The sequence below is a fragment of the Eulemur rufifrons genome, chromosome 15, assembly GCF_041146395.1.
Source record: "Eulemur rufifrons isolate Redbay chromosome 15, OSU_ERuf_1, whole genome shotgun sequence".
NCBI classification, from domain to species: domain Eukaryota; kingdom Metazoa; phylum Chordata; class Mammalia; order Primates; family Lemuridae; genus Eulemur; species Eulemur rufifrons.
Genome location: NC_090997.1, coordinates 59,110,630 through 59,128,012, shown reverse-complemented (window position 1 = coordinate 59,128,012; position 17,383 = coordinate 59,110,630). Strand labels below are relative to the sequence as shown.

At 33.6% G+C, this 17,383-nt stretch overlaps 1 protein-coding gene across 4 annotated transcripts in view; it reads left to right on the top strand.

The window, feature by feature from the left end:
- The window catches only part of HACE1 (HECT domain and ankyrin repeat containing E3 ubiquitin protein ligase 1), a 92,563-nt gene that overhangs the window by 26,629 nt on the left and 48,551 nt on the right, over nt 1-17,383 (top strand). For 3 of the 4 annotated variants that reach the window (XM_069489190.1, XM_069489189.1, XM_069489187.1), the window contains 4 exons: nt 8,118-8,200; nt 15,477-15,573; nt 15,740-15,841; nt 16,852-16,958. In XM_069489190.1, the coding sequence (XP_069345291.1) occupies nt 8,118-8,200; nt 15,477-15,573; nt 15,740-15,841; nt 16,852-16,958 (389 nt within the window). The remainder of the gene's footprint in view (nt 1-8,117; nt 8,201-15,476; nt 15,574-15,739; nt 15,842-16,851; nt 16,959-17,383) is intronic. The other variant, XM_069489191.1, reaches the window with a different exon arrangement.

Genomic DNA, 17,383 nt, shown 5'->3' with positions numbered 1-17,383 from the left:
TCAGAGTTTGGTTATTCAGCTAGCTTACTATATAGTCTTTGGCAACTTTTTCTTCCCCTGCCCTTATCTGTCTCATAAACTATATTCTATTTAGTGATGATGTAATTAGGGAAAGTGTTGTGAATACTTTGGAAGACCTTTAAAAACAATAACATCTATTGCTACTATTACTATTGTTATTAATATGCATGATGTGGTTCTGTAAAAGTACAGAGATCAATATCTGGACGCTTTATTCATTTACTCTTGTGTAAGAAGCTAGGTCCAGTGTGGTGTTTGATTTTTAATTTCAATTTTAGAAAATGTAGTAAAACATAACATTATTCTGTGTTGGTATAATTGACTCAAATTTTTTTGACTGTAAATTGAACTTACTTTTTTCTTTGCTATTAGATCTTTAAGATGTAAATGTGTTGAATTGCCACAGATGATTGTTTACTATCTTCTTTGGGTAAACTTGGATTTAGAAACCCTAGAGAAATGTCAAATGGTTCAATCTAAATTTATAGAAGTTAGATTATGTAGCAGGATTAGTTTAGGGACTAATCTGTAATTCATTTAAAATGAAGTTTTATTTTTATCAAAATAAACTTTTTTTCCCTAAATTTATATAATTAAATATGAAGCTTTACAAGCAATATAAAATGATAGTTGAATCCTTGTTAGAATAGATTTAAGCTCCTGAAACTTAAAAGCAGTTGTATGACATTGGTATAATAGGCTATCTTTGATAGAGCTGACTGCATTTTTTACTGAAATTGTAGACTTGTTAAGAAACACTGATCACCTACATTCAGTCAGCTCTCTTGATCTTTAGCCAGCTTCCAAGCTTTTCATCCAGAGAGTTACCGGACAGCCATGCAAACTTAATTGAAAGTGTTTGCAAAACATTAATCGGATTCAACTTGAGGCACCAAGGTAGGTAGACTGACATTTCAGAATGTATTTTTAGGTTCAGAGTAATTTTATTTATTTTAATGCTAGAATTCTGCTTTAATTACTTCTTGGAAATTGGAGCAAATAATAGAAAGTTCTCTTATCACTATTACTTTTCTAACACACTGGATAATAATGATTTTTTGCTAGATATTATTAAATATATAAGGGTTCAAAGTCTCAATAGGTTAAGGTGGACAGGATTCTAGAGAAGACCTGTATAAACCGGTCACTGGATTAGTGAGTTGGCAGTTTTCCTTAGTGTATAAATTATTTGTGCATTGCCATAAATCATGTCATCAGAATTAGTTTTAATAAAAAATGAAATAAGTAAGGATGCTTTTTTTGTTTGGTCTCTTTTTAGCAAATGATAATACCACAACTTTGATTTTTACTTATAGTTTTATTATTGAATATCTATTCTTTTTGACTTTGATCAGTGTTGTTTTGAGAGTTGACATTGATAAAGTAGAGCCTTGGATTTCTTGCTTTGTAATTTATCAGTGTATTGGGCACAGGTGGTCTTGGTTAGTCACTGCCTTCAATTAAATGACTTTTGAGATTGACCTACACATTAGCTTAGTACATTAGTTTTCCACTCAGGATATTGTTTTATTACTTGAAAGGTTATGAAGTCTTGAATGTGTTGTTTCTTCTTAAGGGTCTCCTAAAGGACATATGAAAATCCCCTAGGCTTTTCTTTCTAGATCCCTCCTCAGCAATTTCTTATTCTTTAAGGAGGAGGGAACCCCATTCTAGATAATCAAGGACTAGGAGAACAGTTTTAATGGCAATGGTGGGGGTGGGGAGTTGGACAGGGAATTCAAACTTCTGAATTTTTAAAACATGTTATTTTGCTGATTTTAGGCACAAAATGATTTCAGTTCATTGTAACTCTTAAAATTATGTGTGTTGTATTAATTTGAAAAATATATAGGTAATCAGCTACCAGTCATAGATATTTGTTTGTATACGTTTCCATGTTTACATTTAATAAATTATAAGCAACTGAGCTTAAGTTTTGCAAGTAAATGAGAAACCATAAAATTTTGAAAACAGAAGAAATTATGATCATCAATGTAAATCATATTTATAATGTTATTTGGACTTTGTGGTTTATTGTCCAGTGCACAGGGTTCACAGAAATATTTGTGTGTAGGATTTTAGTGGCAAGAAATTTGCTAAAATAAATTGAATCCAAATCATAAGAGAATCCTTGTTTATTTTTCTGGATAGCACTGATCACCATCTAAGTACATTACATATTTTGCTTATTTATATTTTGCCTTGTGGTCTTCTGTTTCCATTTTAATGCAAACTATGAAGGTAGGGATTTTTGTCCATTTTGCTCATTGTAACTCGAGCATCTAAAGTAGTGCATAGCACATAATATAGACATGAAATTTTTGTTACAGGTTGGAATGTACCACTCAAATTCATTATCATTTTGACCAGTATTTTCTGCAGTTTTCTTTGTATTTCTGAATGTTTGCCACTTTTTTCCTTTGTATCTTTAATTGCAGTGTATATTGATAGTGCTGATTGTTACAAAAAGTTGTATCTATTTATATCGATGGCTGAAAATCTCTACTTTTGAGAATTTTTAGGGGTTCTAAAAGTTGAATCCAGAATTTTTTTCTCTTCAATTATGTTGTGCTTTATGTTTTGATATAATTAAAAATCCTTAAGTAGTATTGTTTCTTCAAGAGCTTTTATGTATTTATTTTAACTTAATAAATGCTCAGAGAATGTTTTTTCTCCACCTGAGTTTACCCTTTGTATACCATACATAGTTTTTATGTAGTTGAAAACACTCGTTATTCTGTAGTACTTTTGAAGAGTGCATATCCAAGTCTTGAAACTCTGTTGTTATTAATAAAATTCCAGTTGTTAAGGCCAGGCAATAAATAACCTCATTACAGTTCTGAATAGCTGTTAATCCTTCATGATATTTCATGTTGATAACATGTATATTGTCAGCAAGAAAATAATTTGTCATTGAAGTTAGACTTTTGCTTTACCATTGATATATTATTACTCTGGATTATCTGGGAATGAGAATCCATTTTGCACACAGGCCTATGTCCAATTGAGAGCGTAGCAAGGAACCCAGGAGGGCTCGCCTCCTCCACAGGGCTCAGTAGGAACTGCCAGAATAGTCATAGGGTGAGTTGGATAACTGTTACAGCCGTTGTGCCCCTGGTCCAACACCAAATAGACCTGATTTATTTCCCTTACTACTCACCACCATGCAGTCTGCTGATTGTTGAGGTGAGCACATCTAAGGTCCCTTCTGTACTTGAATTATCTTTACTTGCCCCCCCTCAGAGAAATGACTGAAAGTTTTTCTTTACACTGTGATTAAAGGTATTTGTGACTTTCTAGCTGCTTCTCCTATTATGCCATTTAATCAATAATTGACTGAATCCTACATTATCTTTTCCCTTCCTGTTTCAGAGCTTTTACAAAAAGAAACTAGCAAGCACATTTTTTTAAACCACAAATATTGATGATTTTGTACTTATTTTAGGCTTGCTGCAAGACAGTTTTTTATTCTTCACATTCAAATTGCTTTATACATTTTATCCTTACTCTGAGGGAAGTAGGTTTTTCTGTTTTCTTCAGGCAACATTTTATCTGTAAGTGAAGCAATTGGAAGCTTTTTAAAACTATGCTCTTTTAATAGTTCCATATTTTGTGGCTCTTAATTGGGATGATTTTATTAAAACAGAAAACAGAAAGATTTCTGCATGGAAAATAAAATGCTGGAACAAGCGATTTCCAATTCCTTAAGTGTTTTCTCTCTTAAGGAATGATTTTTAATGTCTTTGTAGGATATGCAAGGATACGACAGTTTGTATTGTAAAATCATGCTTTTTTGCTGTGATTTGCTCAACATTCATCTCACCACTTCATTGAGGACAGTAGAGGAGTATGTTAGTCTAATGGCTCAATTGTTTTTATACTGTAAGCTCTATAGTATAAATAAAAATAGAGGTACTGTAAAAAGTATATGTTTTAAAAATGGCATTATTTTAAAACTCAACCCAAATAGCTGTCGAGGCATTTGAGCTTAACTCTTTAATAGTTATTTAGTAGGGAATTAACAGATTATCTATGATTAATGTAGTTTATGAAAGTATGTCAGATTAGCTATAATACTATTTAGTAATCTGAATTCAGGAAAATTAGAATGCCTACTTTTTGATAAATAGAATAGTGATTATGAATATGGGCTTAGGTTTTAATCCCTGTTTCACTGTTTATTTGTGTGTTGGGGAGCAAATTACTTGACCTCTTTGAGACTCAGTTTCCTGCTTATAGAAGTGGAAAGAATATCACCTTCCTCACAGGATACATTAAATGAAATGATAAATGCACAGTGTCTGAGTACATATTAATGTTATTCATATTATATCATATAGTCTTAACTATATAATTTATGTGAATGCATAATATGTTTTGCTAAAAATTACTTTATAACAGTTTCTCTCTGGATTACTCAGTTTTAATTACATGTTAATATATATTTTCAATGTATTTGCCTTCATCTTTCCTGATCCTTTTGAGGGAAGAACACTTACTTTCTATAATTTCTGTAACAGTAATGAATACTATTGCTACTATCCATCTGACTTCTGCTTTGGGACACAGCTTCTAGCTCAAAAATCAGAAAGAGGAAAGCCATAGTCAAAACGCTCAAATAGGCCTTTTCTTATAAAATAGTGACCTAAATGCTATTGTTCTGATATTTGAAAGCTATGCTTGACTACTTGTCTTTAGTTTAAAAGAATTATATAGCTGATAATATAGTTTTCTATAACAAAGTTTCTACTGCATGGATTTTAGAATTCATATTGGGATAGAAGTAAATTCAAGTAGCAATATATGAATACTGTACTACAAATACTTTATTTTTATCAAACTCTTTTTAATAAAAAATGGTAGTGCCTTAAACCACACTTGTTCTTTGTCAATTCATAATCACTAGAGGCAACAATTTTCAACTTTTTTAGCTTTTACTCTGGTATGTATTTCGAAATAATAAGCTTCTATGGCTCTTTCTCAATTTATGACTTTTAGATATAACTTAATTATTTCTTGTTATGGTAAGTGAGGATTTATAAGCTTTGGTTAGACAATATTAGTTGTATATATGGGTAGGTCAACCATTGTTTCCTGCTCAGTCAAGTAGTGCACTATGCTAATATTTTCTTTTTAGGATGACTGTTTTTCTTGAAGTTAATAATTGGCTTTGCTCAGTTTTCTTTATATGAATTAGCAATTTTTCCTCTATGTGCCTATAAAATATCTCTTAGTATAGCTAAGTGTGGTGGCGTGTACCTGTAGTCTACCTGGGAGGCTGAGGTGGGAGAATTGCTTGAGCACAGGAGTTCAATATCAGCTTGGGCAATATAGTGAGATCCCATCTCTAAAAAGAAGAAAAGAAAAAAAATCTCTCAGTAGTATTTTCTACAAAGACACATTTGTGAGATAATCTGTCAGGTCCATTTTTTCCCCCCTCTAAACCTGGGAATTTCTTAGTGTCTTTCCTGTGTTCAATTTCCGGTATTCTGTCTGGATTCCACGTCTATTTTGGTTTATTCTCTTGTTTTGGAGGAGATATGCTATAGTAGCTTCTTGAAAAAAGGTGGATTGGAGGTAATTTTTTTCCTGAAATCTTACGTAGTTAAGTATATTTTTAATTTATACCATAATGATGAATAGTAATGTGGTTGGCTATAGAATTCTATATTCAAAGTCTTGTCTTACAATTTTGAAGGCTTTCACTTTTTGGATGTCAGTGTTGCTGTTGAGAAGTTTAATGTTATTCTATTTATCTCTGAATCTTATATCCTTGGTATTATGAAATTTCACTTTGTGCCTTGCTGAAGGTCTTTTAATTTATTAGACTAGACACGTGGTGAGCCTTTTACATCTTGCAACTCACGGCTTTTAGTTCTGGGAATTTTTTTGGTATTTTTCTCGGTTATTCCTCCTTTGGTCTCTCACCATCATTTTCTTTATCTCAGTTTCTGCAAGATGTCTCCCTGGATTGATCCACTAATTTTCTCATCTTTCCTATTTTCTAATTTTTTGTCTTTTCACTCTTTTTTGTAGAGTTCCTCAATATTTTCTTTCTAAACTTATGTTGAATTTTTATTTCTTCTGTAATTTTTAATTTCTTATTCTCTGAATATTTACCCCCAGCATCCTATTCTTGTTCCATGATATTTGTTTTCTCTCTGAGGTATTAGTTAGTTTTCTAATTTTTGTTGTTTTCTTTGGTCCTTTTATTATCTATTTTTCTGAGTTTCTCTTCAGTGTTTTGTTTTTCATGGTAGAGGCCTGCTTCAGCTGTATCTTAAATATTGTCCATTCATGTATAATGGCGAGGCACTAACTCACTAAAACACTGACTGGAAGCATTGTGTACGTGGACTGAGTTACTTGACTGCTTGACTTCACTGTACACCAAGGTTTCCCAATCTTGGCACTGCTGATATTTTGGACCTGATAATTCTTTGTTGTGGGGCTATTTTGTGCATCATAGGATATTTAGCTGCATCCCTGGTCTCTACCCACTAGCTACCATTAGCAATTTCCCTTCCCCAGTCATGAAAATCAAATCTCTTGGCATTGCCAAATGTCTCCTGAGGGGAAGCTTACTCTTGGTTGAGAACTACTGCTGTAGACCCATTGTCTTGAACTGGGCTATTTCACTGGGGGCTCTGTAATGCTAATATCTATAGGAGTCTTCTCTGGTGGCAGCCTCTAGAGTGGAGACTTTTAATTCCTCCTACTTGAGATATTAAGCCTGGCTGCTGGGTTTCTGGGAGCCTAGCAGAATATGGTGGCTGGTGGTTTTCACTTAATTAGTTGATGGCTCCTCATCCTTGCTCTTGCCTGTGTTTGTGTTCACTTTGTCTGGAGATTAAACCTCCTATATTCCGAGACAGTGTAGAGAAGGATAGTGGGATGAAAGAAAGGATCCTAGAAGAGGGTCTGTTTCTTTTATAGGCTTTCAACTATTCCTCCTGTTTTTAGTTCTGCATAACCATGCCTATATTCCAAGGTACCTAGTACTTTGAGTTCCTATGGGGGGTTGGGTGTGTGGGTGTATTCTATAGCAAGAATTTGGTTGCTTGTTGTTGGAATCCCCATTTGTAGGCACTTAGACTTTAGTTTTCTTTGATTTGCTAAGTTAATTACTGTTCTTCCATTTGTTTGCCATCTTTCCAAAACTTTCTGACTTTATCTAGTATGGTGTTATTTTCTTTCTTATTGTTCTTCCTGTGGGTGTGTAATCTTATATTTTACTGACATTGCACTATGTTTTAGAGCAGCAATGAAGATAAACAGGTATGAGCAACCCAGAAGTAATATTAAACAATCTAATTCCAAAAACTAATTTATGTTTTTATGTTTTCTTCATTTTTGCAGGAGAAACTCAAATGAGGATCATAAGAATAAAAACAGAAAAGATTTTTTAAGGTTTTCAGTTGGGCCCTGTTCTGTCCTTAATCATCAGATATATATTTTTAAGATTTTCTATTAGCTTACTTTATCTTAGTATGAGTCAAATTGCAGCACTAGAGGGCACAAAATATGTATGAATGACTATCAGAGTAGGTGAGCCAATATTTGCTACTGTTAATAGCAAAAGAGTTTCTTAGTTTTTTAACATTTTATACTTATAATGCTCTTTGAGAAAGTTATAGCTCTGGTACTTATTTTTTGTTTTAGAGGTAAAAATATTCTAGTTTTTAAATTCAACTATCCAATTCAGAAACCACATATATGTCTATTTAGATTAAAATTAATTATAATTAAATAAAATTACAAATTCAGTTCCTCAGTTGCACTAACCACATTTCAAGTGCTCAGTAGCCACATGTGAACACTGACTACCGATATAGTGCTGCTCTAAAGCCTTCCCAGGTTAACATAGTTTATATTACATTGATAATTTCATATGTATTGTGTAGTGCCTGAGAGGCTTAGCAAGCTTACCAAAAAGTTGACTATGTTCAGCCACCATAGTTGTCATGTGCTGACTCAGTTCCTATTTAAAGCTTCAAGTTGTGGGAAGAACTTTCCTCATATGGATTAAAATTGTGATAACTATGTCTTTTGTTTGACTTCTCTGACTTTACTTTTAATTGTTTCTTTCCCCCCAGACAGTGCAATGCTTGCTAGACAGTGGTGCTGATATTAACAGGCCAAATGTATCAGGAGCCACTCCATTGTACTTTGCTTGCAGGTATGATATTATATATTTCCAGATGCTCCTATTAAAGAATGTTGTATATACACTATATTTCCAGACACAAACATTTCTGTATATTTTCTAAAGTTCTCTTGTTTTCCCACAAATACTGTGCTCTCTTTTAAGATGAAATATTAGCATTATGGTTCTGTTAATTAACGGCATGAAGAAAAGTATCTTCTATTACATTTAATTGTCAATGTATTTATGCTGTAAGTGAGAACTTTTGATTTACTTGGTTATCAATTTTAGAATAATTACTTATTAACAAAAGACAAATCAGTAATCCATTAGTTCCCATAGTTCACTTTACTAAGTAGCTACAGTAGTTCCAGTGGGATAAGCCGTTGAAGTATGTCTTGGTCCAGAGCCATGTCTTTGCTCTGTGTCTGTAACTTAAAACAAATTCTTGAATCAGTCTTTTTAGATATTAAACTATGCATGAAGTTATTTTTGTACTTCTATCTTGGTTCATTTTCTTGAAGTGTACATTTCGTTCACTTATATAATTTGCAAACATTAAGTTAGCACTCACTGTGTGCCATGCGTTGTTACAGGCATTAGTGATATAGTAATAAACCCCAGTCCCTAAGGAGCTCACAATGTAATAGTTATACACATGCAGTCACACTCACACCCATACATACATATACACACACACGTATTATATGTTATGTAAATGTAGTTTGCAGTTCATAAAACACTATAGTGATTCTTCTGTTTTGATCTAAATTATATGAATTATATTTGTTTAGGCTCTTACATACAGATATAGAGCTCTCTAGAAAGCTCCTTTTTTCCTGGTTTATATCATTTTTTTGAAAGTTTGTTTTATACCTGCTTTTCTTCTTTTTTAGCTTCTTGTTGGGGTCTCTGATGTTACTTTGGTCACACCAATTCATATAATCTATTGAACCAACCTTGTATTAGAATACAAGTAGTTTTGGATCTTTAGACTTCTAGATCTTATCCGAATCCAGCCATTTTCTGACATTATCCTTAGGATTTGGTTGCTTGACTAGAAAACCAATTCCTTCCATAGTGTCCTGAATTTATGAATACTATCATTGTTTGATTCTCTGAAATCATATCCTGTCTTCAGGGGTTTCCTTTAAATCAGACCTTTCTTTGAAGCTCCAGAATTGTATATCTATCTGCCTGATTTACATCATCACTTGGAAGTATCATAGAGTCCTCAGATATTAACATGTCTAAAATATAGCTTCAGATTTTCTTCATCAAACCTTTTCTCTAGTCTTTCTCATTTAAATCAGTGGAACCCTTATCCTTTGAGTTGTTTAAACTAGAAACCAGATCATTATTTTTTACTTCTCTCTCTCTCTCTCTCTCAACTTGGAATTTATTAGTAAGGTATATAAATTCCACCCTCAGAATATGTTCCGAATCTTTATTTCTCTCCAACTCCCTGAAACTACCTTGAAGTTGTTACCTTTTGCCTAGAGTATTGCAGTGATCCCTCAACTGGTCTCCTTGATTCCTAGCCTGTTGCTTCCCTACAATCTGTTCTTTCCTTAGCAGTCAAAGTAATCTTTTAAAAAAAAAAATGAATCAGCTTTTGTCATTTCGTGTTTAAGCCCTGTATTTAAAACTTTTCAGTGCCTCTTTGTTGCATTTCAGATTCAGTCCAAATTCTGCCCTGGCCTGTGAGACCTGGGTGGTTACTGTGCTTTAGCCACATTGATTCTCTTTGAGTTCCCTAAATGTAACCAGCTATTTCCAGCAGGCTTTTCTACATGATGTTTGTTTTGCCTGAAATACTCTTCCTTAGGTTTTTTATATAGCTGACTCCTTTTTGTTGTTCATGTTACTGCTTTTTAGGAAGGCAGTGCCTGACCAGTCAAAGTAGACTTGTCCCCAAATTTTCTGTCAGAGCATCACAGTCATTTCCTTCATAGCCCTTTATATTTTGTAATTGTTTATTTACTTGGTTATAGTCTGTTTCCCCGCTAATGACTAAAAGCTCAGTGAAAGCAAAAGTTGTTTATTTTCTTATTGTCCAGTGTGTAGTACAGTGTTTTGCACTTAGATGCCTAGTAAATGTTCTTGAATGAATGAGTTACTATGAAAAATATCTTATAGAAAACAATGCCATTTATGCTAATTTAAAAAATGTAGGTATGCTAGTATTGTACAGAACTGGAATATTCCTATAGTTAGTCTGAGCATAGGGATATGGTAAAAGGATATTTTAGAAGTACTTTATGCTAGTACTATATTACTATTGTTTAGTTTTAATCTGGCAAACATTACATCTCCGAACAAAGGTAGTTAAGCAAGTCTGTGATGAGATGTGAAGCCAGAAAGTAAATTCATCATTGCAGAAAGATGATAGATATGGAATGTGGTTCATCTGCAGGCAGATTTTTAATTGTACTTGTGATATCTAGATATAGGTATAAATTAAAAATATAAGTTATTCCAAATATATTGTCTCTTATTTCCCCAAAAGGGAAAGGAATATGGGAAATAGAACAAGTTAACCCCTATAGATAAATTATAGGGTTCTAAGATAAAAGGTTAAACTGAATATGTTTTTACTGATTGAGAACTATTATTAGATATATTGTCATACTTTATTTGAATTTTGCAATTAAATGTAGATGGTATTGAGATATAGGGGAAAGAGCCTAGGTTTTAGAGGCAGGGTTCAAGTCCCAACACCAAAGCTATGGAAATTTAGTCAAGTTTCTTGACCTCTGAAGCTTTCTTTCTTTCTTTGTGAAATGGAAATGCTGATATCTCCCTTGTGGGACTATAGTGAGAATTAAATGAGATGGCTTATGTAAAGCAGCCTGCAGAGTATATGGCACTTAGTAGTTGGTAACTGCTCACTAAGCTCTAGCATATTTGTCTTCTCCCCAGTCAGCATAAATTAGTTGTATTGTCCTCATTTAATTTCTTTATTCTACAGGGTTTCCTTTTTAAGAAATATGATTCTCATATTATGCAGATTTTTTTCTTTGTATTGCTTCTTTTCTAATTCTGAGCACTGTTTAATAATGTAGTGCTTTTGTGAGCAAGTCATTTTCAAACTGATTTTGACCTAAAATTATGACAGAAAGTATTTTCCAGCCACTTTTCTTCTGTTAATACTTTGGACGTGACATTATAATTCATGTAACTCATGAACTCATGCTTTTTGTCATGTAAAAAAAGGCACACATTGATTTTTTTTCCCTTGCCATCTTTACGCACCTTTGTTTTCAGGTCTTTTATATGGCTGCTACAAATACTTCAAATCCTTAAATTATTAGATTGGTTTTATATTCAGTCATAATGCTCCCCGTTTTCTAAACTGGGTTCTTCAAATAAAGGTTTGGACGTATAATGATTTTCAGGTATTTTGTGTAGTTTCTGTAGATAACTTTTATTCTATTAGGAAAACCAAGAGTTTAGTTGGGGTTGTGCAGATATAGTAAACTAGTGAGATCTTTATGGAGTTTTTAGAGATTTCTAATAGAGTCAGAAAGGGCTAAGATTCAGAACAGGAATTTGTAGCTACTGCCAAACAATTCCTTTCAGTTAGAGAACTCCACATTAAAGTGCTGTGTAAAACAGCCCTTAAAACTCAAAATTGTCAACTTTTAGAGTAGGAAAAGACTTTTAGAAAATATGGTCTGTTTCATAAGCAATTCCAAAAAATATTACAATTATATGTACCACATATATAATACTTTGCCCAAGTTCTCAAATTCATAAGAAAGAGCCCAAAGTTAAGAGGCTGAAAGTGTTTGAGAAATAATTTCTAAGTGCTTTAGAAGCCACTACAAGTTTCTTATTAGTTAAATCTTTGCTGATGTCTTAGTTTCCATAAAATAATACACTGGCATTTTTTTTGAAGAGAGTATTATCAAAATCAATATAAAAATGGCTTCAATTATAAAGAACGATTATTGAGTAAATTTTTACAGTTATTTGAACTGAAAAATCTTTTATGCAACACTCAAAGTCTGAAATAGGATAGTTTTAATTCCTTGCAGTGTTATAGATGAGGTACTTAAGGCCTTAATTGCATTATGCATATTTTGTATGTTAACTAGCTATCATTTCTTGCTTTTCATCTATTTTTGAAATGAAATGTCATCTGATCATAAGTGAGATTTCCATGTAGTTTTAGAAATTACTCCAGCTTTCTAAAAATGTTGTATTGATATTATTTTTATTCATGCTAATTATCCTTTTTTTGCTATATATGGTACAAAATTATTTTGAGGCTTTTTTAAATCCCATATATGGAACAATGTCCCACTTGTACATGGTGATCTTGTCTGCTCATCTGTGTGATCCCCATTGTATTGTTCTCATAGCATATATGCTACTGTGTACTCTTTTGAGTACTAAATTATTTACTCTTTTTTTTTTTTGAAACAGAGTCTCGCTCGGTTGCCCGGGCTAGAGTGAGTGCCGTGGCGTCAGCCTAGCTCACAGCAACCTCAAACTCCTGGGCTTAAGCGATCCTCCTGCCTCATCCTCCTGAGTAGCTGGGACTACAGGCATGCGCCACCATGCCTGGCTAATTTTTTCTATATATATTTTTAGTTGGCCAGATCATTTCTTTCTATTTTTAGTAGAGACGGGGGTCTCGCTCTTGCTCAGGCTGGTCTCGAACTCCTGACCTCGAGCGATCCACCCGCCTTGGCCTCCCAGAGTGCTAGGATTACAGGCATGAGGCACCGTGCCTGGCCTGAATTATTTAGTTTTAGAGGACATAAAGCACAGAGGGCAAACTCTATGTTTATGTATCCTGGTGGGGCAGCATGATAAAGATGAAGAATTTCTGGAGTCAGACTGATCTGGATACAAATTCTGCTCTGCCATGTAACTGTTAGTCTTGAGCTGCTCCATTACACTCTTGAGCTATGGTTTTCTCAACTAAAAAATTGGGTGAATACTGTTAAAAGAAAAAACTTTAGACAAATTAAATTTAACAGTTTATTTATACAAAGAATGATTCATGAATTATACAGCACTCAGAACCAGAAAAGGTTCAGAGAACTCTGCCCAGCAGTGTGTGAGCAGCGAGCTTTTATAGGCCAAATATGGAAGCAAAGTAGAGAAATCACCTGACTGGCTATACAGCTATGTATGTGTTTGCTTTATTTGGAAATGATGTGATGGGGCATTTGCCTTATTTGGTCATGATGTGATGAGTTGGCTGCCTCTGATTGGCTGAAACTGGGTATTTGTTGCAAAAAAATATACTCCTAATTAGGTTTCCATTTGTTTACTTGTTAAGTTAGGTTGCAGGTTGTTACAGAGGAACTCAAAAGTACAGAGATATCCTCAGGCTAATGACCCTGCTTACTTAATTTAAGAATACTCATTTTATAACTTTCAGGATTAAGTCAGATGTTGGACAAAGGACTGAGCATAATGCTTGTCATGTGGTAGATCCTACACAAATTGTGCTTCCGGTCTCCTTTTGTTTTCTGTAATGCAGTGTTTTTATTTGTCAAATGAATGTTATCTGAAGTTAAAGCCTATAATGTAGTTTATTGATTGTATTAAGTACATGTCATGAGCCAACTACCATGCTTGGTGCTATGGAACAAATTTGTCAAGAAGTTTATAATTTAATTGGAAAGATTGGGCACATGGATATTAAATAACTGTAAAAGAGATATCATTAAAATTAAACAGAATAGCTTTATTAAATGGATTTCTTAGAACCTTGGCTACTAGCAGAGCTATCACTCTCTCCCTAAATAAATTAAGCTCAAGTTAGACACTTTTCACTTGGCCTTTACTTTTAGTCATGATAAAGAATAGAACAGTGTAAATTATAAAGTAATCACCATTAGCTATAATGTTCAATATCTTGACCAACACTCCCAGCTTAATCACAAATAATACTTAATGAAGATGTCTTGCTCCACACTAATAAAGCTAATAACTGTTGCTTTCAGAGGGATTGCTGATTTACTTGGTTTTTTGATTTCCTACTTTTGTTTTCCTGGTGTAAATTAGATATTGTTCTTAAGTTAGTTCTGGCCTATTGCTATTTTGCATTAGCCTATTGCTAATGATTACCTTAAGGAAGGTAATCATTATAATAAAGTATCAGGATTGCTTCTCAGCCTTTTAGCTAAGATCAAGTGTAAAGTATCAGGAGAGCGATATGCCTGTAATAACTGATGTAGGATATTCTGACACTAGATTAATATTAAGACTCCATTTTATTTTTTAACTGTTTAATTCCAATTGGCTATAAAATATTCTTCATACAGTGCCATTTTGTGAAAGAGAGTGAATAGTATTTTGTTTGTTTTTATAAGTTCTTAAGAAATCTGTGTAGTCTTTCTCTTTGTGAAATGACATTCCTTCTTGTTACTGTTATTGTGGGAAGAGCATTGGTCTAGAAGCCCAGAGGTCTGAGTTCTGTTTTCACCAGTGCTTTGATTACTTGCTTTTCTCATCTACAAAGTAAAGTTTTTGGTTAGATGTTCTTCCAGATTGTATACCTCCTTGGGCATTTCTTGAAATGAGCCTTAAACTTTAATGTCCCTCCCTGGATTGTAAATTTAATGAGACCTAGATTGTAGTGGTTACTACCCCCAAAGTAGCTTGGTCTTATATGAAAGAATAGTCACTAATATTACTTCTGTAGAGAATGAGGCACATGGACAGGAGAGTTGTTCATTCTAGGCCAGATTGAATAGCTGTTAGCAGAAGCCAAACTGAGTGGGTTGATAAAATGAAGGCTGAAAGCCAGATAGTATTTTTTGTCAATAACCTTGTCTCATTTTCCTCCCAACAATTCTCTTACTTTGGCAGTTTTCTTTTCTCCTTCCTTCTTTTTTTTTTTTTTTTAAGAAAGTATTACAGTGCCATAAAATGTACTCTTGTTTTGAGTATTGAGGTTCTTTTGCATTTCGAAGTCTAGAGACTTGGATATGTATGGTAGGAAGGTCAGGCTAGAGTTGAGAAAGGGATTAGGAAGTGAGTGAAAGGAAAAAATAAAGCAGAAGCCGGAGTAGTTGTTACTTATCCCAAAATATTGTGACTTATTATAGGTAATACCCAAGTTCAGTTCCAAGATTTAATAGGTCACTTTCTTATCCACATACTGAAAGTATGACTGGACATTGAGAAAAGTTTTCCTGATTGCTGAGGATGTAGTTCAGATCTTCCTTTCTTAATTTTTTAAATTGTTCATCTTCTGCTGATTCATATTAACCATCTGTAATTCACAGAGAAAGACTTTAAATTAGAGAGATTATATTTTTAATTTGTTTCTGTTTCTATACAGTCATGGTCAGAGAGATACAGCACAGATTCTTCTATTACGAGGAGCCAAATACTTGCCAGATAAAAATGGAGTAACCCCTCTGGATTTATGTGTACAGGTATTTTTTAAATACGTATTCTGAGCCCTTTATTATAGAAACTGAGAATAGTAAAATCAGTTTTTTTCAATGAAAGGGTGGGTGCAAAGATTTTTATTCTGTGAATAATATGACCTTTAAAGGGACTTTATTTTTAAACCTGGATAATTGTAAGTCTTGTTTTTAGGGTGGATATGGAGAGACTTGTGAAGTATTAATTCAGTATCACCCCAGGCTTTTCCAGACTATTATTCAAATGACACAGAATGAAGACCTCCGAGAAAACATGGTAATGTAATTTTGCAAGTGGCTTATAAATGAACAAGCTTTATTCATGCTTAGCATATATGACATTTTACGAATGTGCTTACTAAGTCCATTTATTACACATATTTTAATAATTTTAAATTTGCTTATCTGCATTATAGGGTAAGAGTTATATAATAACAAACTTTGTGCTAATATTTGGCCCCGTGAATCTTCTGTGCTCTGGGTCTTTGATCACTCCTTTTTTTTTTTTTTTTTTTTTTTTCTTTTTCCTGAGGCAGAGTCTCACTCTGTTGCCTGAGCTAGAGTGCTGTGGTGTCAGCTTAGCTCACAGCAACCTCAAACTCTGGGCAATCCTCCTGCCTCAGGCCCCCACCCCCCCACCCCAAGTAGCTGGGACTACAGGCATGCGCCTCCATGCCTGGCTAATTTTTTCTATATACTTTTAGTTGTCCAGCTAATTTCTTTCTATTTTTAGTAGAGATGGGGTCTTGCTCTTGCTCAGGCTGATCTTGAACTCCTGAGTTCAAACTATCCTCCCGCCTCGGCCTCCCAGAGTGCTAGGATTACAGGCATGAGCCACTGCACCCGGCCCTGATCTCTCCTTAATATAACTAGAGTATTCCCCATGGGAAGAAGAAAAGAATCTGAGGATCAATATCATGTTATGATTGGTAATCACTAGTTTACTGAGCTTTGTATTTATAATAGCTCTACTGTTAGAAAAATTGCAGAGTTTAAAATTCTTTTGAATTTTAGAAGTTTATAATTAAATTTCCGTAAATATACTGGGTGATTTTTTTTTATCCTATCTATATTTTTTATTTTTTACTGGGTGATTTTGAGCAAAGATTTTAATTCATCTTTTCTCTATATTAGCTTTTAAATTTATGCAAGACAAAATAACTATAAAGGACTTCATTTCAGCTAATTGGCTTCAAGATACTTATGAAACTAATAGGTAGTTAATTTTTGGATAAAATTTAATGGATTACTATGTAATTGCATTTTTTTTATTTGTAAAAAATTTAGTTACGGCAAGTTCTGGAACATTTGTCTCAGCAAAGTGAAAGCCAGTACCTGAAGATTCTAACAAGCCTGGCTGAAGTTGCTACAACAAATGGTCATAAACTGCTTAGGTAAGTGTTTCAAAATGAAAGCAAATCAATAGGTAGCAGTATCTGTCAGCTTCATCTCCTGAATAGTTTATTCTGTGGGATGCCTTTTGTCAGTGGTAAGATGTTATAAAAATTTGCTGACTTATCATGGTTTGTTTTGTTTAAAAGGACCAGGGTAATAAACTCTTATTAAAGATACTAAAAATAGAGCATACTTCAAATGAATTTCAGCATATGTGCCTAGAATTTTGTGAAATTTTATGAAAAGCTAATGTAATTACTTGGACAATCATGTTAAGGAAATGTACATGAAGGAGAATCAAGAAAGTTCAGGAATCTCGATCACTTATTTATAAAACTAAGTACAAGCTACTGTTTAACCTTTCAGTGTACCCTCATGACTCATTAAATTTTCTCCCTGAACTGTCCCCCTCAATTCGGTTCTT